Source organism: Rhipicephalus microplus, chromosome 3 (assembly GCF_043290135.1).
Source record: "Rhipicephalus microplus isolate Deutch F79 chromosome 3, USDA_Rmic, whole genome shotgun sequence".
NCBI classification, from domain to species: domain Eukaryota; kingdom Metazoa; phylum Arthropoda; class Arachnida; order Ixodida; family Ixodidae; genus Rhipicephalus; species Rhipicephalus microplus.
In genome coordinates, this window is record NC_134702.1 from 125,175,623 (window position 1) to 125,203,306 (window position 27,684).

At 44.5% G+C, this 27,684-nt stretch overlaps 1 protein-coding gene across 1 annotated transcript; it reads right to left on the reverse strand.

Moving 5' to 3' along the window:
• LOC142802947 (uncharacterized) lies at nt 1–27,229 on the reverse strand. Its single transcript, XM_075888031.1, has 6 exons — nt 27,165–27,229; nt 19,524–19,706; nt 12,595–12,876; nt 4,061–4,198; nt 1,765–1,944; nt 1–9 (listed from the first exon to the last, which is right to left on the reverse strand). The coding sequence occupies exons 1-6, from the start codon at nt 27,165–27,167 to the stop codon at nt 1–3; spliced, it is 795 nt and encodes a 264-aa protein (XP_075744146.1). The 5' UTR covers nt 27,168–27,229.
• Nucleotides 27,230–27,684: the final 455 nt, after the last annotated feature.

Genomic DNA, 27,684 nt, shown 5'->3' on the forward strand with positions numbered 1-27,684 from the left:
TTACGCATCCTGCGAATAGCGGACCCGAGTGCCCATAAGCACCACACTTTCATCTGGTTTCCCGCCCTTCTGGGCCAGGTGCCGGGTGCCCCATCCTACCTCAACGAGATCGCCCGTAATGCAGCGCACACAATTGCCGACCTCGCGGCCACAGAGCAACCTAATCTCGCTGAGTTAGAGACCAATCGGGATGCACCCATTACGCAAAATGACATCACAAAGCATTTTTACCTTGAACGCCACATTTTTACACCCCCACACCCCAAAGTAACAGACCACAGGCGCTAACCCTACGCCTATTACAGACGCAAACGTACCCAAACCTTGTCAAGCTTCACGTTTACTCTCCTGATGCGTACCACAGTGACACGTGCCTTTCACGTGGAGACATGGCGACGCTCGCGCACACGCTCTGGGAGTGTAGAAGCACTCCTCCCGGCTCTACTTCAAACAAGAGGGAGAGGTCCCTCAGGAGCTCACTTCTCGCCGACCAGAAATGGCCGTCCAGCAGGCCCACGAAGCGGCCACCAGGTACTCCTTGTCAGTTCCTACGTGGGAGACGCAAGCTATGCGCTAAGCGCATGCTGAAAAACTAACATGATGTATTTACATTTCATTCCAACTTCGATTTCATTCTAAGGAGCTGACATTGCGTCGTATGCACAGAAGTGGTGACTTGGTGGAATTCATCAGTGGATATAGAAAATCAGTCGGAGAGAGGCAGGCTTCGTCATCGGAACGAAACTGAGAGGATGCTGTGAGCCGAGGAGACCGGGAAGAACAAGCGGCATGCGTCGATAAGTGTGACCGTAGGCAGGACCAAGCTGCGTCATCGAAAGGTGTCGTTGAACATCCGCGGCAAATCTCTGGACTCAGCTTTCTAGCCAATTTCTACGGCATGCTGCATCCGCAAAGCTGTTGCGTATGCTAAACTAAATCTGACCAATAATATTAACAGTACCTTTCGCGACACACATCTGGCGTAACTGCGTTAGGCCACAGCCAAATGTGTTGTTATGGCAAAGATCCCCTGAAGAAATAGAGACAGATAGATACACGAACAAGTATCTTGTAAACTTAGCACCGAAATACTTACACGTTTAATTTGGGCCAAACTATGTTTCTTAGCAATGACATGAATATTCACTAAAAACATTATGGGCTGAAGCATACGTGATGTAATTCTAATTCATACAATTGTATTGTCACAAAACACCAATGAGCTCTCATTGAGTTAAACGTTATTCTGTATGCACTTACAAAATTAAAACAGGCTTAGAATTAGGATACACGCACAGAATGTTTTGTTTTTTGAACTATACATTGGAAAATGAGCTATTCCGGCACATCATTCTTCAGGGTAGGTTTGAACTTTCTTTTCTTGCCTTGCTGCTTTCTCTTTCTTGGTAAGTAGTATGCACAAACACCGCTGTACAGATTTATTAGACATTTAGCTGCCGTAAAAATGTTCATGTGTGCTTTTCAGCAGTCCTATTCTAGCTACGGTTAAACGCACATCCAAATGGCCGGCTTTAGGCTTCGTCAGAGCAAAATATTAACTATTGTCATTCTGTAATAGTGAATAATCACTCAATACGGAACGACATATAGGTTGATGCTTTCACCTAAACTGAATATTTGCCTCTAGGGAGCCAGAACGCATGCCTATGAAAACAAGCCAACACCGCTTTGCCTGTACAATGTCACCTACGACGCTGTTCTTAAAATTCCAGATGTACGTTGAATGACGATTTATTTACGCACCTGCATTATTCTCTTGTTATCACGAAACACCTTCGGGTTAAAGGAAATGGCTAATATGGCTGGAACTCCAAATTCAAGAGAACCGCGCACTATCATCTCGGCCGGGTTGAACTGCAGTAGAGTTCGGGGGCTACGAAGGTCCAGGCTTAGTGAATTTAGCCACTTGACGAGGTATTCAGTCTGCGATAAAAAAGCAGTTGTAACATAAATTAAAACACATTGCTAAGGTGCGTTTTGTGTTCTGGCCGAAGGGCTTTCGCACATGAACAAAAAGCAAGATTAATTAGAGAAAAAAATGGCGGTTAAAACAATTTCAGCCTTCAATTAAGAATTATTGCATGAAAAAGCAGCTTTAACTACGTTGAAGTATGCATATGCGAGGAAACATTTATTTCCCTTGTAACGTAATGCACAGCATAGAAACATTTCAGCCGCACATAACCCCGTCCTTTATGCCACAGTGTTGCTGGAGGCTGGTCGAACGTCTCAAACCAAGCTGTTTTTATACGCAGCAGGATAGAAGTACAACTCACGCTGCCCATGCAAATCATATGTGATGCCGCTTATCATGGCTTTTCAGTTACTGACTGTGTGGAGTGCGTATATTGCCTTGGCACCACTCTCAGTGCACCGGAAAGCCAAGTGCCAACACAAAATTTACGCATCTCTATGAAGTGAACCTTGAATTGGCGAAGCACTGAGAATGTTTTGTGCCACAAATCGCCCTTGACATTGCCCACTCGCACTTTTACCAGCACGAAAACACATGTGTACATCACATACACTGTGTTTTGCCACTGAGCTGCCACTTCCTGCGCTTTCAGCTGTTTTTACGCTGATTCCCGATCTCTTGCTTTCAGAGTAGCTTGCTGTCTGCGTAGACATTGAGCCACCACATTCCAACTCTCGGCTCCACGGAGTAGCGGCTTGTCAGTCGAATTGCTGCTTTGCGTTTTGTGGGCTAGAGCGCTTTCCCAATTCTTTTAATTATTGGCAGAAGAAAATGTGTGGTCCCTAGCAAACTTATTCTTTGTGGTCATCAGCGTCATCATCATTCCTATGACGTGTGGTAGATACCTTGCATGTTCTGTGCCGTGATGGCAGTGTCATCTTCATAAGATACCGCGCGTGTGCTGACGCACTTATACTTCATTCTCATCGTCAATGCAAATAGTGGGCAGCTTTCATCAGCTGTGCAGGACAACACACAATGGACAAACTTAGAGCCTGGAGTGCTTCGCGCTGAAAAAAATGAGAACCACTTCTCTGGTCTGCTACACGCCTGTTTCCTCCAGAACCAAAAGACGGCAATGCAGCTGTGCTGTCTACAGTGGCTATGCGAAAACAGAACGAATTCGGTGTACTCAGAACATAAAGGTGCACAGTACGCCCTATTTTCTCTCCATATGACGTCGTAATTTCATTTCACTATTGAGTCATTACAATAGTCGCTTACAGCCTAAGAATAAATACAGACTCCACCCTCGGTAGCTAGGGTCCTATCCGAAGATGATTTACTTATATGCAGTGTGATGCCATATCTAATCGCATTCGCTCCACGAGGTCAAGCTCCTTGTGCAGGTCGTGGCCGGGTTTTGTTCCCATACAAACACTGCGTCGATGGTTTCCAGAAGAAAACACGCACTTAAATTTAGCGAAAATTCTTACATTGTTATTGAGTAATATTTGAGGTGCGCACGACCAACTTGAACATCTAGTACGTGTAGTAGTTTCTATAGCAGCCAACATGTGCTTTATTTTTGCAGGAATGGCTTTTGTACAGATGACAGACAGGCGCACCGCTGTTTCTATTTTTTTGGGGAGGGGGGGGGGAGGGGAGGTAGAGTTTGGATATATTCTTAGGTTCTAATCGATTGTATGTACTTGAAAGTTTCTATGCTTGATCTTCTGTGATTTTCTTGTAAGTAAGAAGATATACACTAGGGCGGTTCAATTCGGTAAAGTTTTACGGCCTTTCTACCCTCTGTGGTATTCAACAAGCGATGAAATCACCCAGCACACAGACCAGTAATATTTCACTTGTATATACGCAGAACCGCATCGTGCGAGATAGAACCGATGCGTTTCGGGGCTATAATACTCATGTGGCTGCCAAGAAACGCTGCCACGTGAGTATTATAGTGGCCTCACTAAAGTTATTCATACTAGAAGCCCTTCAGAACTGTCTTTCAATTGAAGACACGTGTAATCCAGAAAGAAGCCGTTTTCTCGCACATGTCACCTGTTATCAACGTACTCAAATAATAGGTTTGATAATAACATAGCATTCACACACCTCTGGTTCGTACTTCGATACAAAATTCAAGCAAACATGGTACATCCCAGCTGCTTTCTGCCACGAAAGTTGATTGGACTGTGGTATATACGGAACGGTGAGGCGTAATAGGGCAAAAAAGCGGATGGCGTCTTTTACCTGTAAAAGAAATAGAGAAAGCTTGTTATAAGGCCCATAGGAAAGCTGTGATAGAGCAATGATGAGCGTTGTTCATAGATAAAGCGCCGATGTTTTTTAAGGTAAACGTGTGAAGCATACTACTCTTACACACAGGGTCTTGCCGCAATTTAATCTGACTGGGTCTCGTATATACAAATGTATTGATCGTATCGGTCCATATTACTGTGGACAGTCGTGCAGCAGGAAACGAAAGAGCCCTTTATTGCATGATGCCGGTGTATTTGTACAGAGGCAGGGCTGGCTTGCGCATGCGTAGTCACTGCAATGCTTGATGACGTTGCACCTGGTGACATCTTCCTTCCCTTGGGAAAAAAAAGAAACAGAACACAAAATGTGTAAACGAAGGCACATTGAAGAAACAATTTAAAGTTCAATTTGCACTACATCCGTGGAACAGTTTATGTTGGGCGCTTTGGGAGAAGGTAGCGTTGTGGCAATCTTCGTAGTCTTGTGCTTCGACGCAGTGCTTCTTGAGGTGCTTGCTGCTCGGTGGTGCACGGCTGCTGGCTGCAACGTGCGGTCGCTGTCGCGCTTTCTGGCTGCTGTGAGAAAACCTGCCCGTTTGTTGACCTGAGGTGTTCTCTCGTGCGTCGTAGATGCTGGCCATTCTCAGAAGCAACAATATAAGAGCGTGGTGTACTCGCCGGGCCTATGACGACTGCTGGTGCTCAGGTCTTGTTTGTTGTATCGTAAACCGATACTGTGGGCCCACTGTGCACTTCCGGTAGATTCAGCGTTGATCTGTTGTAGAAGACGCGTTGTTTTAGCCGTTTTTCGCCGAGTCACTTTTGGAAACCTTCAGTCGGCACGATTTGGGGTTCTATCCCGGCTGCGGTGGCTGCATTTCCGATGAAGGCGGAAATGTTGTAGGCCCGTGTGCTAAGATTTGGGTGCACGTTAAAGAACCCCAGGTGGTCGAAATTTCCGGAGCCCTCCACTACGCGTCTCTCATAATCATATGGTAGTTTTGGCACGTTAAACCTCACATATCAATCAACAGTTTGGGGTTCTAGGTGGCAGTCTAGTACGGGCAGCTTGCTCCTCGTCTGTCGACCCATGAACCGTTGGACGGGTGACTTTAGGCGGTCATCCCTTGGCATGTTTCTCCATTCAAGCAGGCCGGTGTAGAACTCCAGTGTTCCAAACCTGCACTTCTTCAGTAGTTTCTTCGCTTCTTGGACGACCCTTTCAGCCATGCTGTTACCGCGAGGGTAATGCGGACTGGAAGTTATGTAGGTGATGCCCAACTGCGTTGAAAAAATACGGAAGCACGCGCTATTGACCGGGGACCATTATCGCTGGATATCTTTGCTGGTATGCCGTGCGTGGCGAAGATTTGCATGCACACGTTTGTCACTGATTCTGCAGTAGTTCGATGCATCTGCTTGATATCAAAAAAAAAGAATAGAAATCTACCACAACGAGGTACTCCTTGCCTTCGTGGTAGAAAAGGTCGATTCCGACTACTTGCCACGGCAAAGTAGGTATATCGGAACTAAGCATTGGTAGTTTGGCGTTCCTGCTCTTGTAATTTTGACAACGTTGACACGCCTTCGCTTGAGCTGCAATATCCGCCGACCTGCCCGGCCAGTACATAACCGCTTTGGCTCTTGCCTTCATCTTTTCTTCACCCCCGTGCGCCGCGTGGAGCAAACTAAGTACTTCTTGCCTTTTTGTCGGCGGAATGACCAACTTGTTGCTTCTTAGGAGAAGGCAATCTTCGACGTGAAGTTTGTCACGATAGTTCAAATACGGTCGGGCGGTTTCAGACACCTCAAGCTTGTTCTCAGGCTATTCTGTGCTTGAATAGCTGCACAGTTCGGTCATTGTTGCATCCTTGAGTACTTCTTCCCGGATTTCCTGCAGTTGCCAATCAGAGACTGAAAGAGAAGAGAAAGCGTGCGCATGAAAATCAAGTGATTCTTCTTTCAGCTCCTTCTGGTTAGGAAAACGCGAGAGCCCATCCGCTAGGAACATTTCTTTTCCTGGTTTGTAAATCACTTTTATAGGAAACCTCTGAAGGGAGAGTCTCATACGCTGCAATCGTAACAGGCACTCACATAGTGGTTTCCTAAATATTGACTCTAGAGGGCGGTGATCGGATTCGACGACTACCTCTGGCTGCCCAAGGATGCAGTCTTTAAACCTTGCGCACCCGTGAACAATGGCTAGCAGCTCTTTCTCAATTCGGGCGTATTTCTTTCGTGCTTCGGTAAGCGAACGCGACGTGTAGGCGATTGGGTGTCCATTTTGCAAAATAACTGCCCCTACCCCTTTCTGGCTTGCATCCACGGACAACGTCAAGGGAACACCTTTCGCAAAATAGGCGAGGACAGGTGCTTTTGTTAGGCAAGTGCGAAGTGTATTGAAGCTTTCTTGGGTCTCTTGTGTCTATACCCAGGTCGTGTTCTTCTTCAATAGCTCCCGAAGGGGTGCAGATAGTGAAGACATGTTGGGGATGAAACGCGCCACAAAGTTCATCATCCCGAGAAAAAACCTGCAGTTCCTTACAGTTTTGTGGTGGTGGCACTTGCGAGATGTCGTCTACTCTCCCGGAATCCTAGCAAAGTCCTTCTTGCGTGAGGATATGACCCATGTATCAAACTTGCGGCTGCTAAAAATGACACTTTTTGTTTCAGCTTTTGGTTATGCTCTTTGCAGCTTGCGAACAAAGCTGCTAGATTTTTGTCATGCTCTTCTCGATAGTTTCCCCATACGAGAATGTCATCCATTACAGCGGCGTTACCACTCAGGCCTTCAACTACCTGGTGCATTGTCCACTGAAAGACTTCTGGAGCCGAGGCAATCCCGAAGGGCATGCGCAGAAATTTGTAGCGGCCGTAGGGAGCGCTCATGGTACATAATAATGAACTTTCTTCGTCTTGCTTAATTTGCCAAAACCCTGAAGATGCATCTAGCGTTTAAAAGTACTTTGCCCCATGCAGGCGCGGAACTACATCTTCTAATGTCGGCATATGATAGTGCTCCCTCTGTATGGCCTTAAGTCCGAAGGATCTAAACAAATGCGCACTTTGTCATTTCTAACTACTACGACCATGTGGCTTACCCAGGCAGTAGGTTCAGTTACCTTTGAAATGACGAGGTCACGCTCCATTTTATCGAGCTCTTGTTTCACGCGTTCTTGAAGAGCAACCGCAACCCGCCGAGCTGGCTTGATGCTACCTTGTGCGCCTGGCTTGAGCTTGATGTGGTACGAAACACCTTTCAGCTCCCCGAGGCCTTGGAATACATCTTCAAAACCGGCAGTTGGGTCCTGGCTTGGCTGGGCATCGACCGCGCGTACGCGGGATATTAGTCTTAAGCGCTTTGCAACACTGCCCCTCACTGTTACCGGCACGCACTGGGGTACAATGAAAAATTCCACTTGACAAGTCTGAACTATGTACGAAGTCGGTAACGTGATTTTACTCAACGCCGTTTGCTTGTGGTCGAAAAAAGCGCGCAAGGTGGTCGAGCATGGCTGCGCCGACTGCGTAGTTAGTTTCCGAAACGTCGCCTTAGGCATGACACAGCAGTTAGCTCCCGTGTCAAATATGCATTCAACCGCTGAACCTGCGATAACAATTTACGCCGACCAACGGTCCTCACTGGAGATAGCATACGCTTCTAGGGCTTGTAGGAAATACTCGTCTTCAACTCCCAAAACAACCTGCTTTACTTCGCGTGTGGTCGATCTAGGCGTTCGCTTTGGCTGACGGCACACACGAGCGAAATGATTGCTTCTGCCGCAATTATTGCAGCGTTTGCCCTGCGCCACATATTTCCCATATTGATGTTTTTCAAGACCGCAGCGCGTGCAAGGCGTTGTATTTTCTGTGACTGCGGCAATTGTCGAGTTGTCCGTTCTGGCTCCGATTTCTAGTAGCTGTTCTTTTGCTTGTTCCCTTGCGCGGCACATTTGCACTACTTTTGAAAGAGAGGGGTTTCCCAGAGAAGCTTCTGCTGAAAATCTTTATTTTTGATGCCGAGAATTATCCTGCTCTGAATCAGCTGTTCCTCAAGCTCACCGAATTCGCATCTCCCCGCGAGGATTCGCAGCTCCGTAAGCCAGTGATTGAACGACTCTCCCTCTTGTTGGTCCCTGGAGCCAAATCGGAATTAGTTAAAGGTGAGGTTCTCAGACGGCTTGAAATTCGCCTCGAACTTTGCTGAAATAATTCCGAGGTCTTTTTTATCGTCTTCGCTGTCAAGCTTGAAAGTATAGAATGTTCTTCTCGCGTCTTCGCCTATTGTCACCAAAAGGGTTGCGGCTTGAACATCCTTAGGCTGCCGGCTCAGTCCCGTTGCCGTAGCAAAAAGGTCAAACTCGCGTTTCCATCTGGTCCAATTATAAAACATGTCCCCAGACAAGTCTAGTGGCCTCGGTGGCTGCAGCAGCGTTGACGCCATTCTCGCGACGGGCGTTTGCGGCCGGTCGGTGGGTTCATTCATTGCCGACTTACGGTGGTATAAAACGAACCACTTCTGACACCATGTGGACAGTCGTGCAGCAGGTAATGAAAGAGCCCTTTATTGCATGACGCCGGTGTATTTGTACAGAGGCAGGGCAGGCTTGCGCATGCGTAGTCACTGCAATGCTTGATGACGTTGCACCTAGTCACAATTACTTAATTACCAAAACGGTATTCGTAGACGTCTTTACACCGTGTATATATCTATCTGGACGCTGCAAAGGTTCCTGGAATGTAACCAGCCATGACCTCTCTGAGGCATTGACAGTCTACGTTCCGTGGCAGGAACGCTTTGAAAATGGTCCAACTAAGGCTTCTCTTGAGATTTGGAAACATGAGGAGGCCTGTCGGTGCATATAACGTATTATGCAGCTCTGATGCAATGATAACGCTAGCCCTCTGACTTTTTCCCTTTGACAAATAAATATCAACAGAAGCCTTCACATATAAAAAGTGGACTATAAAATGTTAAAAAAATAACAATGGAGAATTAAAGCTTGAGCGGTGCTCTCACCATCCACCACGCTGTCGTGTGGTCATGGCTGTCAACTGTAGCGGAGCCCTTGCAGGGAGAAGATTGCGTTATTCTCGGGGTCTCGATATTCAATATATTTCTACACAGAATATACTGAAGACATCAGTAAATGTTTTTGACCAAACTCAACTTGCATATTTTATGGACAGGCCCTGAGCTGTAGACGTTGATTTTTTACCAATCAGACACTACTGTCTTCTAGAATCGAAGTAGGAACATTCGAAACAACTGTCGACGACTGCGATACAGCGAGTAGAGTTGTAAACGTCCTTTTGTTTAGTGAAATACTCGGGCAAATAGTTTTTATGTACGTTTGATTACAGACTACTTTTCGATAAAGTTTTCTATTATTTATTGAAGTTTTTAAATTCCTGCATTTTTATATCAAATTCTTGTGAATATTCGCTGTTGTATCTTTTTTAATTTTTTTTAATTTGTGCTTGAGCAGGGCAAGATGTACTTCTGGAGCTGCATTATGCTGTTTTCTGGTGGCAGCAGCAATGAGCAACCCTGCTGTGTCTCTCTAAGCACGTCTCAAAAAGTCCCACGAAAAAGTTTCTTAAAAATATGAAATTACTGTGCTCAGTCAAGTTACAAATTTTATTCAATATATGTCACTGCAAAAATACACTCAACACAAACACTAATTAGGCAACAGGCAAACAAAATAGGTAAGGGAGTTCGTTAAAAGTGAGCTGCGGGGCATCGCTGCTCCCCTGTCATGACGATGTAAGGGACAGGAAAACACAGTAAAGTTATTGATACGTGACATAAATACATGTTACGTGGCAACGTCCTCGCACGAAATCACCAAGTGTTGAGAGCTGTACCAATCCTGGAGGGTAGCCCCGCCGCGGTGGTCTAGTGGCTAAGGTACTCGGCTGCTGACCCGCAGGTCGCGGGTTCGTATCCCGGCTGCGGCGGCTGCATTTTCGATGGAGGCGGAAATGTTGTAGGCCCGTGTGCTTAGATTTGGGCGCACGTTAAAGAACCCCAGGTGGTCGAAATTTCCGGAGCCCTCCACTACGGCGTCTCTCATAATCATATAGTGGTTTTGGGACGTTAAACCCCACATATCAATCAATCCTGGAGGTAGCGGTCAACCAAATTGTATGCCGAAAGGTTCTAACGTCTTTCATGCACGTTCATTGGGTGACATGGTTACGGCAGGCATTTAGTAGCTTCACGCATTGGACATGCGACGTTACACGCCATGCAAAGCAACAGTGTGACCCAAAGTGATGATATGAGAGGGCGACAATAGCAACGACTTCTAAACTGGAACAAACCAAAAACAAATCTTTTGAAAACTGTACCATTTATTTGTGTCATTTAATAGCCAAACGTGCGATTGCAAAATGATGCCCTAGCACACCAACCTAAATTAAGGCTAGTAATGAAACTGCCACCTCACTAGTTAGTTGCATAAAACGTATGGAGCATAATTCGCATCAAGGAGCAGGCTCCTAGATGCTGCCTTTCCGATAAAAAAGAACGTTTAACTTGGCAGTCTTGAACTGTATTATATGTCCTGGTTTTGAAACGCATCCTAACGTACATAAGCAGCAAAGCTTTTTTTGTAACCAGTACCAGCTACATAGACCGTATATCTCAGACCGGCTAATTAACTATATAAAGTAAAGTATCAACGATGGCATAAGCATTAAGCAGATGCTAAAGGCTAGTTAGTCATAAGTTGTGAAACGAAATCAAACAGAACTCCTATTTCAGGTATTATCAATGGAAATTGAAATATAGAAGTACAGTTGACAGTAATTTAGGTGAATTTTCTGCTAAATTTAAATCACCATTTATAATATGAATAATTTTGTACTCGAACTCTAGACTTTTGTGTTTCTACCCACCATCGTGGCTAAGGCACTCGGTGGTTGAACCGCAAGTCACGGGATGTACTCCTGGCCGTGGTGGCCGTATTCTTCAAGGAGGCGAAAATGCCTGAGGCTCGTGTGCTTAGATGTGGGTGCATGTTAAAGAACCTCAGGTGATCGAAATTTCTGGAACCTTACACTGCGGCATCTCTCATATTCATATGGTGGTTTTAGAACTTGAAAAGGCAGATGGTAATATTATAATTACTATTATTACTACAAGTACTATTACTATTGCATTTACTACTGCTACTACTACTACTGTGTCTGAGTGAATGGCACACCTAGTAAACAAAATGTTTTTCTGGCTCCATGAATTCTTTTTCATTCTTAGCCTAGTTAAATATCAAAGAAGTTAACACTCCTTCATTCATCAGCATTGTAAAAGCGAAATGAAAAAGGGCCAGAACAGTGCGTGTCACACAGTGAAAATTTCATACAGCATACTGTTTAGTACAATATAAAAAAGCGAAACACAGAAGCAACTTTGACCCTAGAACACTGTCAACTCTTTCACTTCACTTATGGAGGTGCCCACTCACAACAGATCGCAATCTAAAGTTCACTACTTGCAGCGATGTTAAAAAAGGGGTCTGCGAAAAGCCCGTTAGGGCACCCCTGGTGGTCGGAGCGGCACGATGCGTAAGTATACATATTTCGCATGCAAACTTCACACACACACACAATATATATATATATATATATATATATATATATATATATATATATATATATATATATATATATATATATATATATATATATATATATATATATATATATATATATATATATATATTTATATATATATATACATATATGTTTTGTGCGTGTGTTTTCTGTCACAGCACTGACGTAGCATCGAGGACGAAGAGACGACGCTTTGTGACAGGGAGATCGGAGCGGTAGGGGCGGGGGGTGTTGAAACACAGGGGGTACTGATGTACTTAAAACCGTTGCACACTCTTACCTATCCTGGTAAGCAACAAGCCAATCTCTCTTGAACGTAAAAATTACCTTAAAATTACTTTCATAATCCTAAGACCTATAACTTATTCTGAATTGATACGGATAACAAGACATGCAGTCGAGTAGATTTCGAAGTCCTAGGACCACAGGCAAATGTGCTGGAAGGTAGCGTGGCAATGTATTACAAGCCGACATGTTTTGTTCTTAGAGCGCATTACCATCATTTATTAGCCTGTGCCAGCTCCTACCATTGTATTGTTCGTGATTATACATGCCTGGTGTATGTGTGAGTGACACGAAGCGACCAACAATTATTGCTTCAGTAACGTGGTTGCATATGACGTCGTAATTTGTGGCGAGCATGTGGGACAGAAAAGATAATTTCGGTCTTTCCTCACAAGTGACACAATGGCTAAAATAGTCGTTCCATAAAAGACGTTCAAGAATTTTTTCATGTAATATATGAAAATTCACAGCCGTCTTGCTTACGTTTTCGAATTCGCTGCGGCCTCTGAAAGAATTGCATACGAACTTGTAAAAGTCATTGCACGGGTCGACGTTGTAGTCGAGTTTTTCTCGTATCTGTTGCGCCAATGACCGGCAGGCACACGAAGAGCAGTAATAATCGGGTCGGAGCGGCGTCGGAACATTGTGCGGATCTAGTGGTGTTGTCAGTGAGGCATTTGTTGTACGCACTCTAGGCTCTTCTGGTGGTCGTGTTACACCAGAAACAAAAATCTCTGGCACGCTGAGGTACGGCAGTGTGTCCACCTGGTTTTTAGAAAAGAAAAGAGAATTAAGCTATAGATGGTCTATTGATGTGCTTATTTAGAGTAAGACTCCTTGGGTTCAGAAGTTGCGCGCAAAGTACTTGTTGTAAGCCAGAATGGTAGCAAGTGATCCTGCAATCGGGCCTTCTCCCCAACAGACGCAGCCGCTATGCACGAGATTCCTATTTACGAATACATCAGTATATGAAAAGATGCATTTCTAAACCAGGAGCACAAGTAATTTCTCTTATTAGCAACCTCTTCGGTGCTCTTACCGTTGGTTTTGCAGAAATCGCTGCCGCGTCATTCCGCTTTAATTGAAATTTACTTTTTCATTTCTGTAGAGAATGCGTTGTTTTAAAGTACACCTTCTCAGAAACCTGTAAACTGAAACTTAATCCTTTAATTTCTATGCCCAACCGCTATGACACCAAAGTAGCAATGATGTTTATGATGAAGTATGGAGAATAAATAGACATGTGCAGGAAATAAATAAATGTTAACTGCGGCTTGCGAAAGATTTCAGTCATGCACGCTGCGCAATGTAAGAACGATTTGTTCATTGTTATTGTTATTGCCATTAAAATGTTCAAGATAGATAGATAGATAGATAGATAGATAGATAGATAGATAGATAGATAGATAGATAGATAGATAGATAGATAGATAGATAGATAGATAGATAGATAGATAGATAGATAGATAGATAGATAGATAGATAGATAGATGGATGGATGGATGGATGGATGGATGGATGGATGGATGGATGGATGAATGGATGGATGGATGGATGGATGTACGGACAGACGGACGGATGGGGGGACGGTTGGATAGATGGATGGAAGGACGGACGGACGGACGGACGGACGGACGGACGGACGGACAGATGGATGGATGGATAGATGGATGGATGGATGGATGTATGGATGGATGTATGGATGGATGGATGGATGGATGGATGGATGGATGGATGATTGGACGGATCGATATGTGGTAGCCAGGCAGGCAGATGGGTAGGGTAACTTTTGGTCCTGTGGTCATATTTCCGGCGTTTTGTGCCTCCCTTCACCGATGTTTCCTACCTACCTAACAGTTTTATTTATCTGCAGAGTGCATTGGGTTCGCCCATATTCAGATGTTAAGTCTATGAAAAAAAATACGAAGCATTATGCAGACAATCGATAACGTTGTTGGTGCAGGGAAGCGGATGTACGTCTTTTTTGTGACAGAGTGTGAGCCGCCGGTAATCGACTCCGTCTCCAGGAACCATTCTCCTTCCTTACAAGTATGGTAGGCGCTTGTCGGGGGCTGGATGTATCCTATATAACTTTCTCGGCCAGATTTTTTTCCATCTGCTCAGAAAAACCTTTACGCTCAGGTGGAAATACTCTGTACAGCTTCTGGCGGACAAACTATGCGGAACCGGTACCAATCACATGACTAGTGCGTGAAGGAGGTGCAGAAACTCAATAGCTTTTCAGTGCAAAATGAAAAGCGGATGCATGGTTGGAGGGGATCCGAACTAATGTTTATCTCTTCTCTGGCGAAAGCGACCTATAGACCACGCCAAAGATTATTCTCATGGGGTCGTGGCGTGGGCGAATGGAGCACCCTGCGAGTCTAATAATACACAGTTTATTTTTTTTTACTCACAGTGTGCTTCATCCATCCACGTCACGACCCCGTGACATTGACATCCTGGCGGAGGTGCTGGGTAGCGCAGGCAATGTCATTGGCGCGGTGGTCAACGTCAACGTCTTGGTTTTCTGAGTGCTGTCCGTTAAAAGCCCGTACTCCGGTGGCAGACCTCGTTGCCTGCGGCTAACGCGCTGCTCGTTGCTGGCGTCGGCGTCTTCTTTGCGGCGTGGGCTGGGTTCATGGCTTGCAGGGCACATCTGGTACATGGAAGAAACAGCACCTCCCCTGGATTTTAACTGGTGAACTCGCCCGCTGCGCATCAAGAATCAGCAGGCTATCGACCGCCGCCGTTACAATCTTCGACGAAGCTTCATGGAGTACCAGCCCGGGGACCGTGTCTGGGTATGTACGCCGATACGCCGAAGTAGGCTCAGTGAAAAGCTTCAGCAACGGTACTTCAGACCATGCAGAGCAGTTCAGCATCCCGGCCCACTTCACTACGAAGTTTTTCCCGACGGCATTACGAACTTTCAACGGCGCCGTGCTCGACCAGACGTCGCCCATGTCATGCGCCTCAAGCCATTTCATGCGCGAACCTGAGGACTGCATTTGGTCGTTGTTGCTGTGCTTTAACGCTTGTACTTATTGCTTATTGTCTTCACAATTGTACTTTTGTCTTTTGTTAAAGCTTCAGGACGATGTCTTTCTCAAAGAGGGGCAATGCCACGTTCCTTCCCACAAGTTTTGTTATCGCCGCGTTACACTACATTCAGCACGAACCACGCCTACGATATTCGAAAAGCCTCGAGGCTGTAGTTGGTCGTTTTGTTAAGATTACGCCCAACCCGTGAACATTACTGATTATTCTGGAATCTATGTTGCCGCTATTGATAACGCTAGAATATTCGATGGCAAGGGTATAAATGCCCTCATGCTTCGTCGCTTGTCAGTTGATCGACGGCCGATGCTCCGTTCGCCGCTATCATTGCAAGCCTACTACATCAATCCGACTTTCCGATTACACGGCACCGGTTCGCCCAAATGAACAGTTTATTATTCGACTCGCATTGTGCTTAGTTCGTCTACCTCACGAACCCATGACATCTGGTGGAGATGCTGGGTAGCACAGGTGCTGTCATTGTAGCCGTCAATGTCTTGGTTTTCTTAGGCCTGTATTCTGGATCGTCTCTTCACTCAACGCTCCACCTTCACTTAAGAAAGCCGATGAAAGGGCCATCTCTAGGCAGGAAAAGTCGCTGCATATCAGTATAATTTGCTGACATTTTTGAGTAGCGCAAAATAATTTTCATTCGAACAGCGGGGCAGTGCCCAGCTCTTTCAAGTGAAGGGTGAAACTCGAGTAGAAGGGCATTTGTGAATACGGGGCTAGCCTTGTCCGGTAAAAGCCTGTATTCCAGTGCCAGACCTTGTGGCCGGCGGCTAACTCGCTGCTCGTTGCTGGCATCAGTGTCTTCCTCACGGCGTGGGCTGGGTTCACATCTTGACAGGGTGTCCGGTATATGCAAGGAACAGCACCTCCACCAGATGTCAACTCATCAACTCGCCCGCCTGCGCATTAAGAATCGGCAAGCAATCGAGAGCCGTCGTTACAATCTTCGACGAAGGTTCATGGAGTACCAGCTCTGGGACCGTGTATGGGTATGGACACCGATACACCGCCGTGGGCTCAATGAAAAAACTTCTGCTACGGTACATCGGATCATGCAGAGCACTTCAACGTCTCAGCCCATCTCGGAAACTGGCAATATGTTATCACTTAGGCAAGTCACATCAGATGCCTTTTCCTTTTTCTGGTCGTCGCTAATGACTGCAGTGTTAACGTTGCCCCTTGCATCTAGTTCAAACACAGCCAGCCTTATTCCAGTTGGCATTAGAACCAGCTCTAAAGCGGAGTTCACCATCCGTTCCCAGGATTTGCCACTGCTCGCTGAAATCGCGCAGTGTGGTATTTGTAGAACCACATTCTTCGTTGCACAGTTATGCTAGATTGGGTGAAATGTAATGTCAGCGTCATTTGCTGTGGAACGAGCAACGTCGATAGGCACTTGAACTATGAACCAAGCCTGTAGATTTATATCATCAGTGACTGTAAGAGTCCGTTGGATGAGCGTGGCCTCCTCAAAAAAGCAGACACTCAAATATTATAGGCAGCGCAATCCACGGTACGCACTTCGACTGGGCGCGACATTTCTCCACACACTGCATGACACGTTGTCTTGATTCCCCAAGAGAACATCACTTTCTTACTGAGATGAGTCTTTAAATATCTGCTCATGCCCGAAACAAAGGTCCCGCGTCGACTAAAGCTGACGAGGGAACACCGTTTCAAGAATGGACCTTAGTCTTTAGCATGGACACCGGTGGAGGCATGTATATCTGTACGCAGTGAAAAAATGTCCGATGACCTCGACTCCATCGGCCGTGGCGCCTAGTTTCTCGGCGGAGGAGGAGAGGTTAGTCACCGACAACCAGGTATTGTTGATCGAAGCGGGCGGAAGATGGGTGACGTCACACTCCGCACAGAAGCAGGCGAATCACGGTGGAAGGTCTGATGGAAGTCGCTTGGGTAGTATCCCTTCAGGACCAGCGATAGTCTTTCCGAGTACATGCGCACCATGAGGGTTCCGGGGGTCACTGATACTGTGGGAGAGGTGCCCATTCCACTCGCAGCAGAAGCGGGCATTTTATGTTAACAAACGCCGCAGTAGAAGTACGTCTTCACGCACCACTCGCTGCTGAAGATGGTAGGCTTGATGATGTAGGGGCTTGACTTTTGCATGCATGCGTTTCGCTGCTATGATATATAGGCATGACTACGTGACTGTACCGGTGTCCTTGAGTCGTCGAAGCTCTCAGCTGATGGACACCGGCGTGGTGCTGCATGGGGTGAAAGGTCCGTGGACTTGTGCTATCAATGTCGCAGCAGCATTCCACTGATCCAGATCTTTGCCCACTATTTGCCGCAATGTTGACGTCAGAACACTGGGTGGAGGGACCACATTGATGTTCGTTGCCGCAGTGACGTTGGGGAGTCGACAAAACTTCGCCGAAATGCACCGAGCTTCAAGAGCCGCAAATCTTCGGCAACGTCGGATAACGTCGTTCGCGACTGTAAGTTATTTTTCCTTATGAGGTATTGATAGATATCCTCTGCAATGTCCTTGATAAGATGACTGACATTATTATCGTCAGTCAAAAGTGGTTCTACACGCTTGCACAGCTTCAGAACTTCCTCCATGAAGATGGCCCACGACGTGTCCTCAGGGACTTGAGCACATTAACTCAGGGTCTGCTATGCACGAATCTTTGTCTTTGTCGGATCATCAAAACACTTTATCTATCTATCTATCTATCTATCTATCTATCTATCTATCTATTTATCTATCTATCTATCTATCTATCTATCCACCTACGACTTTCAGCTGTCATTGCAGTCTACATATTGTTATCAAACCTAAAATTGGGATGACACTTCCACGCTCATTAAGCGCTCGCGGCTGTTTCGCTAGCTTGACGTATACCAAATATGGTATTAAGTGACGTGAATGTACGACGAAGTTAAATGATATGTCCAAACATGATAGTCATATTATGCGCGTCATATGAGGCGTTTTTTTCTCTAAAAGAGACAAATGTGCTTCAAATGAAACTGAGAACAATCAACTGTTTTAGTACTGAAAATATGTCTGGGCTTGCTCAAACAAGAAACTGCTAGTTTGTTCCTCTCCCTAATTACAACAAATCTATAATGGGGCTAAACTCCAAGAGACAAATATCGACAGTAGTGTGGAGTGAAGGTTGTATTTGGCTCACATAAAACGAAGCATTTCATTTGGACATAAATTAGGTAGTGAAATAAGTGTAAGATGGTTCCGGTGTACGGTATAGCAATATTTTGCAATAGAATTGACATCTTACTTGTGGTTTTGTTGCTGCCATGTTTCTACGCATGGGCGTAGTTACGATTACTAGACTTGAAGGGCAAGTGATTTTTCGTTGCAAAATGAGCACTATTCTGGACAGTCATCAGGGTTTTCTTGTTTCTGGCATCAATTGAAAGCCTTGAAAAGTGTTCGAATGAGATTTATGCTATGCCTTTTCTGACCATTTCTTGTTTAGGGAATAGTAGACTCCCGATAAGTTTATTTCATACCAGTTTTATTTCAAATATACTGCGTTGAAGTGAAAAAAAGACAAGATACTGTTGCGATGAAGTCGAGAGCAATCACTAAGATGCAAAAAGAAGAGTGCAAGTCAGCCTTTTACTCTCTACTATCGAGGTTTTTCCCTAAACCTCATGTACTTCGATAAGTGTCAACTCGCACAAGGAAACCTAATTGTGGAACGTAAACACGATAACAAAGCAACTAAGACACAAAAGAAAACATTTTGGTTTGGCTGAAATGGGTTATTTTGATCATGTTTGTTGGAGGAGAGCTGCTTTAATGAATGTCGCTCACTTTAATTCAAAGAGTGGGAGTACTTGGCCCGTTTTTGAATAGAAACTGCCTTTTCCAGCTCATATAACAATAAGGAATTGCCCCATTTTGAATAGAACTGTTCCATAAATTAAATCTACTTAGGCATGCTTTATGTTCTACTACAATTTCACCTAGTTTCGGTTTCTGCATTCGCCTCTTAAAAAAAAAACGGCTACTATAAGACGTGACTGCATGCTACGCTTATAGCGCACTCACGGCCGTTTCGCTAGCTTCACATATACAAACTTTGGTATTACGTGACGTGAATAGACTACGAAGGCACATGGTACATCCAAACATGATAATCATGGAAGTTATGTACGCCATAATTTACGTTAGCCTCGTAACTTTAAGCTGATTTCTAAGTGACACATCAACCTTACTCATTCGAGCTTCGCATATCATTGTTCTCACAGTATGTGGGATCTGCCAATTTTTATAACGCGTTACCAGAAACACAGCTCAAAGGTGAAAAACCTAATAATGTCAATTCTTCTAGCACACTCACCGTGGTAGTGTCGTCTTCTGACTGGTAGGAGGAAATGCGCTCGAGCAGGAGTACGCAAGAAAACAGTCCCACTCCCACAGCAAGCAACAAGTTAAAATACAGGTAGGTCCAGCGGAATCCATTTATCTTCTCATTTCCATCTCCTTGCACTTGGTGCTCGTAAACCAGGTGGCTTTCCTGGTCCTGGTTTGTTATTGTAAATAGAATAAAATCTGTCACAAAATTTGGATCTCTATCATTATAGTCGCTTATCGCTTCGTGTAGTAACGAAACTGCCGCCTCAGTTTTGTATAGAGGCGCCACTGTGGATGAGAGGCATGCGAATGCTTTTATCACTGTAGTTGTGTCGAAGACAGCCTTGGCCTTCTAGCTTTGTAAGCTTCTGTGATGGATGCATTACATTGGCGTAGATGCTTTTAACACACAGCGAAGATGTATGTGTCATTGAGGGCGTTGTAAGTCCTAAGATGGGAACCCGGAAGAACGGAGCAGCAACGCAAAACATGCAGCTCGCGTTGGGTTCAGCCTAAAGATTATGGACTGTAGACAAATTATTTTAGATTTGAAACACGATAACCATCATGGCACCACTTTTACTTTTTGATTATCTCGGGTTTTCTATCAAAAAAAGTACAAGGTAAGTTTTACTTCTTTTTCACATTGTACGAAACGCGGAGGCCACAACCTTTTGAGTTGCGTTAATCTGAATGTCTGAATAGGCTTCACTTTTTAATAGCAGCCTAATATCAAATGCTGCGCACACGCAACACTGTCTATACGGTGTCGCATGCCAAAAAGAGGCAAATATCGGAGGAGTTAACGCACACTCACGCGCAAAAATCATCATCATCATCATCATCATTATCGTCATCATCATCATCATCACCCTGACTACGTCTACTGCAGGACAAAGGCCCCTCTCATGTTCCGCCAGTCAACTTCGTCCTGTGCTTTCTGCTGCCACTTTATACCCGCAAACTTCTCAATCTCATCTGCCCACCTAACTTTAAGTCTCCCTCTAACCCACTTGCCTTCTCTGATATCCAATCAGTTACCTTTAAAGACCAGCGGTTTTCATTCCTACGCGCTACATGCCCAGCCCACTTCCATTTCTTCCTCTTGATTTCAACTATGATATCCTTAACCCCGGTTTGTTCCCTGATCCACTCTGCTCTCTTAACGTGTCTTAAGGTTACACCTATGATTTTCCTTTCCATCGATTGCTGCATCGTCCTCAATTCGAGCTGTATCCTCTTTGTAAGTCTCCATGTTTATTCTCTATAGCTATGTACCAGCAAGATGCAGCTGTTATATAGCTTCCTCTTGAGGGGTAGTGGAAATTTACCAGTCATGATTTAAAGTGCTTGCCAAATGTGCTCTCCTCCATTCCTAATCTTCTAGTTACCTCAATCTCATGGTTCGGCTCCGCGGTTATTACCTGTTCCAACTAGACGTAGTTTTTTACAACTACAAGTGATTTATTACCTATCTCAAAGCACTGTTATTTTCTGAGGTTTCTGTACATTACTTTAGTTAACTTTTGAAAAATTTTAACAGATGTCTTTCTGCTCTCCTTGTATAACTCCATATACATTGGTTTCAATTCATCGCCTGAGTGACTAAGCAATGTAATGCCATCGTCGAAGCGGAGGTTGCTAAGAAACTCTCCGTCAACTCTTATCTCTAACTCTTCCCACTCTAGGCCTCTGAAAACGTCCTGTAAGCACGCTGTAAATAGCATTGGCGAATTTTTCTTCCCCTGCCTTACACCCTTCTTAATGGATATTTTGTCGCTGTTGTTATGGAAAACTATGGTGGCAGTTCATCCTCTGTAGATTTCTTTCATGAAGTTTATATATGCTTCGTAGACGCTCTCATTCCACTGTGTCTGCATGACTGTTGATATTTCTACTGAATGAAACGCCTACTCATAATCTATGACGATTATGTATTCTGAACATTTTTCTATTACTGCATAGATAGTATGAATGTGGTTGATTGTTCAGTAGCCTGTTCGAATTCCTGCTTGTTCCTTTGGTTGATTGAATTCTAACGTTGTCTTAATAGTGTTAGTGATTACCTTTTTGAGTAGCTTGAATTCGACGGAGAACAAGCTCATCGGCCAGTAATTCTTCAAGTCCTTGTCATCTCATTTCTTATCTATTATTATGATGTTAGCATTCTTCTGGGATTTTGGTACTCTTCCTCTCAGGAGACACTTCGTAAACAGAGCGGCCAGTTTTTATAGCACAATCTGCCCTCCGTCTTTCAGCAGATCCCATGTTACTTGGTCTTCACCAGCAGCTTTGCCTCTTTGCCTTCCCTCCAAGGCTTTTCTGACTTCCTCGATCATTACTGGTAGTGTACCATCTGGCATACTGCTAGTTCTTACATTAAGGTCTTGGTTGTGACGGCTAAAATTAGGAAATCACGCTTTATAAATGCACTGAGTGCCAATACTTTGCCCAGTTCTGTTGCTTTATTTTTGTCAATCTACGAAAAATACAGGAAATGATTGCATCATAGCTGCGCAGACTGCTTCTGTAGACTGAGTTTCATTTAGACAACGTTCATCTGTTTCAATGAAACTGAGGGGCTTCACATTGTACTGCTGTTAGACGAAAGCCAATTTAGCACATAATTTAGGCTAAGGTTGGGTAACCTGTGGCCCGCGGTGAAGAATAGGACGGCTCGCATTGAAGTATTTCGCGGCTCTCGGAACAGTGCCGTTACGCGGCCTCCCCCCCTCCACAAAAAGACAATAAAGGAGACTAGCAGATTGCGTGTGTGATATGTGTTCATGACGAAAATATGCTATAATGAATCACATATACAGCGTAAAACATTCAATCACAAAGAGCTCCGGGACATTTTGCTTGCTCATGTATGTCGGAAGCTTACATGCGGATATTTCGGAGTTTGCTAAGAATGTTCAGTAGCAAAATTCGTACTGGAACCTTTGGTAATAAATATCAAGCTTTGACGCAGGCGTGCTCATATTACGCCCGAATTCTATTCTTGATTTTTCATACTAATTATCAACTCATCAGAACTCTCGTTGCCTGCAAAAATCTCGCCATTCCAAGATTGTTCAGCGCCCCATCATTGATGCTTGGCGCAGCTCAGCCACCTCCTTAAAAGATTTTCGACCTGTGATCTAGGTTACAAAAATCGGAACCTCAAACAGGGGGGATGTCTTAGGCATCAGCGTGCTTTGCCAACATGCACGTCCACATTGATTCCATGTTAAGATCACCACTGCCTAAGAGTGGTCAAGCCTGTTTTCAGATCTACTGCTGCTGCTTGTCACTCATAAAAACAAACAACCTTTCAGTTATTGTGTTTCTTTAAAACAGAACAGCGCATCAGCACGCAAAATGGCTTCGCAATCACCGTCGCCAATCCACACTTCCGCTAATCTAAAATTAACGCAGCAGAAGGACAGAGAAGTGCTGCAATCATCCGCGCATCTCACACCTTTGAAGAACATTAGCACGCAAACGAAGCTCTGTGCCAGAAAGTGGCGTCGTGGTCCGGCAGTTCTAGGTAGCGTATGCAAGTGCCGCAATGCCTGATGGCGTAGCTTCGTGACCATAAAAAGTATTGAGGGACTCTGGTATTACAACTCCTTCCCCGCTGACACATTTTCACGGTACAAAAACAGACAGATGCAGAAAGGAGTTGATGAATTGTATGTGAAAGTAAATTAAGAAGAAGCTTAAACTCAGAATTATGTGGAGATTGTTCGGGCGCAGTCTCTTTTTTAAGGTAAGAATTCCATAAGCTATGCCACCAGAAACTGTTTTGCAAAGTGCAGCTGAAATGCAAATGAATCCCATTCGTTCAAGATGCATTTTTGGCTCAACAAATCTTCTAGAATAATATATTATATTGCTTGCGTCAAGTATCAGAATTTCATTGAAGTTGAATTTAGGTTCTCAAACAAAGCAATTTTGACTACGGACTTATTTTATGATCTTGTGGTCGCACATGAGCAAGACTAAAACGTTCCACAATTAATGCACCCAACGCAAATGTGTGCAAGCTGTGTATATTATTTCAAACATGCGTGACTGCAGTACCTAGTGAGTGTTTGAATACCTGAATTTCCCGCTGTTCTGTTTGAAAAGCATAATTTGCTTGAGCATGAGAGCTATATGGGACAAAAACGTCGCTCAAGCCTATGTTCCTAACGTGTGCTCCCCTACTATGCAGTCATTCCATACATAAAAAGGAGGAACTGCAAGACTACTGCTACTGCAAAGGTTGAATTGTTTGTCTTCGACGTTCGTGCACAGTTTAAATGGGTAGCGATTTTTAACAATGACTCCAATATCTTAGCACAGAAATTTGAAGGTGGTAAGTATACATTTCTCACTGACCGCACAAATACGACCTCTAGAGAGCAAAAAAATGATTGCTGATTCACGATATAAATACAGATGACGAGATCAAGATAGGTATTTAGGTACATGATTTCTATGTTTAAGTCACTGACTAGCGTAAAGTATGGACAGGTGAACTAACAGACGCATGTACTGATAGAGAGATGCCCTGATGGTATCACAGATGCGCGCACCCATAAATAAATGCACATATGGATGAACGGAGGGATATGGGTTCATGGACGGATGCACCAACGGGCGTACAGATGCACAGATGGTCGGTAGGAAAGACGCAAGGACAAGGTACGACCTATTTTTAATTAATATGCGCGCTATGGGCACTCCGCCTACCATCTGCATAACACCTGCGTTTCGGAACGACGAGGACCAATGACGACGTTGCACGTGGTGCGAGCTCAACTCTTTACTGCCGGGCGTCGCGAATACGCGACATACTGCAATTCTTTGAGCAAGCAGGTCACAAAACCCGTGGCACCTTTATTTCTGAGTATCAAGCACTCACAGGAGACGCATTTTTAGCATGAAATTATAGCAGCGTCTTTTGTTAGGTATTCTAAGATAGAGGCAATTATTTTGTCACTGATGGCGGAGAGCGCAAAACACGTGCAACAGCTTTCACTTTTCTGTTCTTTCTCGCCAGGGCAACGTAAGTTCTATCTTCAATAATATTGTTCATTTGGTGTTGCACACCCAAGATGTGCTAAGCGACATGTAACGGAGTCATGAAGTGCGTTTTGTTCCAAGGTCCTCGCTTATGTGGCATATGAAAAATTTCCGGCAGAATACACATTAAAATTGCGCATTAAAAACAGGCATTAAATTCGCATTGTACATAATTTATGTGCAGAATAACTTAGAGACTGGTACTTTACGTATGAAAATAAAAAAAAAACTTTCATTGCTTTCAACTCTTTCATATTTCAAGCATTCAAGTGTTAAGCGGGTACTGAAACAACGTTTCGCAACTGAGATAGCCTATGGGATCGATTCCCGGAAACATGCTTATATCATCCGCAAAATATCAACGGCTACTATAGCTTGCAAGGTGTTTAAAAGTCATTTTGAAGCTAGCTTGACCGATCAAAACTTCGTGTCAGTACCATCTGTCAAGCTTCGCGTCTAAAAATACATCGAGCCACCGAGCAATGTGCTCACAAGCACGATGAAATGCATCGGCGAGTTGAGGCGCGTGACACGAGAGTGCTGCCGCAGAAAGTGCCACTCTTTGGGCCGAAAATCAAGTACTAACAGGTTCCGCGGTGTGGCTCTCGATGCTGACGTTCGACTGAAGCACCAGGCCGAAACTACAGTCACTGCGTGAGCGCTATCATATTGCTGCGGAAGCAAGACGGTAACAACAAAGTAGGCAGTTATGGGAGTGTCCCACCAGGAGTTCTGCATGACACCTAGTCACGCACCTAAATAACTCGATTACCTAACTCAAGAACAAGCCTAGTCACCATTTGTATAAGTAGACCAGCATGGTCTACGCACGGCATTTCTAACCTCGGCAATGTCGACAATATAGTTACCATTGTGGGAAACAAGAGTTTCGGGCACAATGCTGGTGAATTTCTGCTTTGAACCAAAGTGGCGAAATCGATTAGGAATGGCTCTGGATTATACTGGTTTGAATTAAAGAGTATAGTTCAAAAACGTATATACTTCGAAAGCGAGAAAATGGTGAGTGGCACTATTTTTGAGGAACTTGAGCAGTGCTGTTGAACGGCAGTTATACCTATTCCGTATCGGTCATCTTCCCTCTCTGAGGCCCTTTTTTATCTGTAGTTTGATCAGTGGGATTACTTACGATGCTGTTTTTGTCCCGTTTATTCTACGAAAGAGAATAAAACACATATTCTTGGTGGTAATAATAATAGTATTTGTTTAGGCTTTATGTGTCAAACAACCAAATGATTATGATGACATCATGACAGCCTAAGTGAAGGGCTCCACAATATTTGACCATGTGGTGTTGTAAACACGCACCTTGACCTCAGTACACAGGTATCCAGCAGTTGGCATGGGGAAATGCGGCTGCCACGGTCAGTATTTTATCTCGTGAGAGTCAGGTCAGAATTTCATGGTTCGAGGTACGACGCATGCGCTTGCCACAACTTGACAAGGCTCCAGGATGCTTTGATATCTCGATTCGCGTAGTAGACGCTACTCTGATGAGCCTCCATAAGTAAGGAGAAAATATGGAACCTTTCGAAACCCGCAACCTGAACACGTTCGAAATCATCGCAAAAAAAAAAAAAAAATGCGCGCCCGTGTGCAATTCTACAATGTCCTTTAAAAAAATTCGTGCCATTTCATTCCAAAACTGAGCTCTGTGTTCTCGCACAGAGAAATTTGTCTGTCAATGAGCTTTTTCACACGTGACCTTAAAAAAGAGCTATTCGGCTGTCGGACGTTGAAGCAAACTGCTATGCATGTTATCGGTGGGTACGAGGCGTACGTGAACGCATCGGAAAATACGCGAACGCTCCTTGTTTTTGTAAAGCGTGCGTGGTGGCACCAATAATTTACTACTTCCTTTCATACATATGTAGATGGTAACCTTCTGGTTGAGTTTGGAAAAACGTGCTCCACCCTGGAGCTGAACAGTTGCGACTATTGTTTTTCTTGCAGCTACATCGTCGTCCGAAATAGATCGCAATGACGGCGGCGAGGGGCAGTGGACGACATGAAAAAAACTAAATTAGTGCGAAACGGGGTGCCGTAGTGCAAAAGCAACACCGCCTCCTTCAAATCACACCAGCACATCCCTCCTGCCCAGGCTACACCAACGGTCCCCCTCTCTTTCAGTCGCAATGTAGGACGCGTTTTCACCCAAGACAAAATCCTGCCAATACTCATGCCCCCATTTAGACTGACTCTTTGAGTCCGGCTGTTCTGCTTGCTGTAGGGTCTACAGATTTTTCATGGGAGAAGAAAAATGCCGCCACAAGTGCTGTGCCATGCAAGGGATTACAAAGAAAAAATTGAAGCAAACGTGCTTTTATCGACTTCTGGTTTCTGCCGACAAGAAGTAACTGCAAACTAGAGCTTTTCGTCTAGTAAATCAGCCTCTTGATTATGGCCTGCCGCTTTCCCTTATTACGAACACCATAAAACTAAAACAACAATATGACGATTATGAAGACATAGCTGTTCTATCGGTCTCCTTTGCATGCACTAGTGCTGGCACAGTTCGTTCTCTACAGATCCGTAAGAATATATAACACATCACCATGTTTCGGCAAAGTCCGTGGGGGCCTTACGAGAGCAGAGGTCTACGCGACATCCTTCGTTGGCGCTAACTGGCTATCAACGTATGATGATGATGATGATCCTTGATACTCTGGCGCACACCCACAAAGGGGGATCGGCCAAGAACAGGGCGTGGGCGGACCACTGGCCGGGCTTCTTCTTCTTTTCTTCTCATGGTTCATACGCAATGCAGGAGTTGGCCGAGTATAAGGCAATTTGTTTCAGTATTCTCTTCGCAATATTTTTGTATAAGCTAGAAATAGCTAATATAACAAACCTAATTACAGATTATTGGTATTGAAATGTATAATGGATTAAGAATTCAGCTCAATATTATTTTAGGCTCACTGACTAATTCCTCCATGGCGTAGAAAACATCCCTGTGACTGTAGCCCAGAGTAGAGGCGCGAAAAAAAAGAACAACTCATTCGCATATTTCCAAACCCAGATATCGAAGAGATGGTGGTATGAATATTCTGATTACGTGTACCGGTGACAGG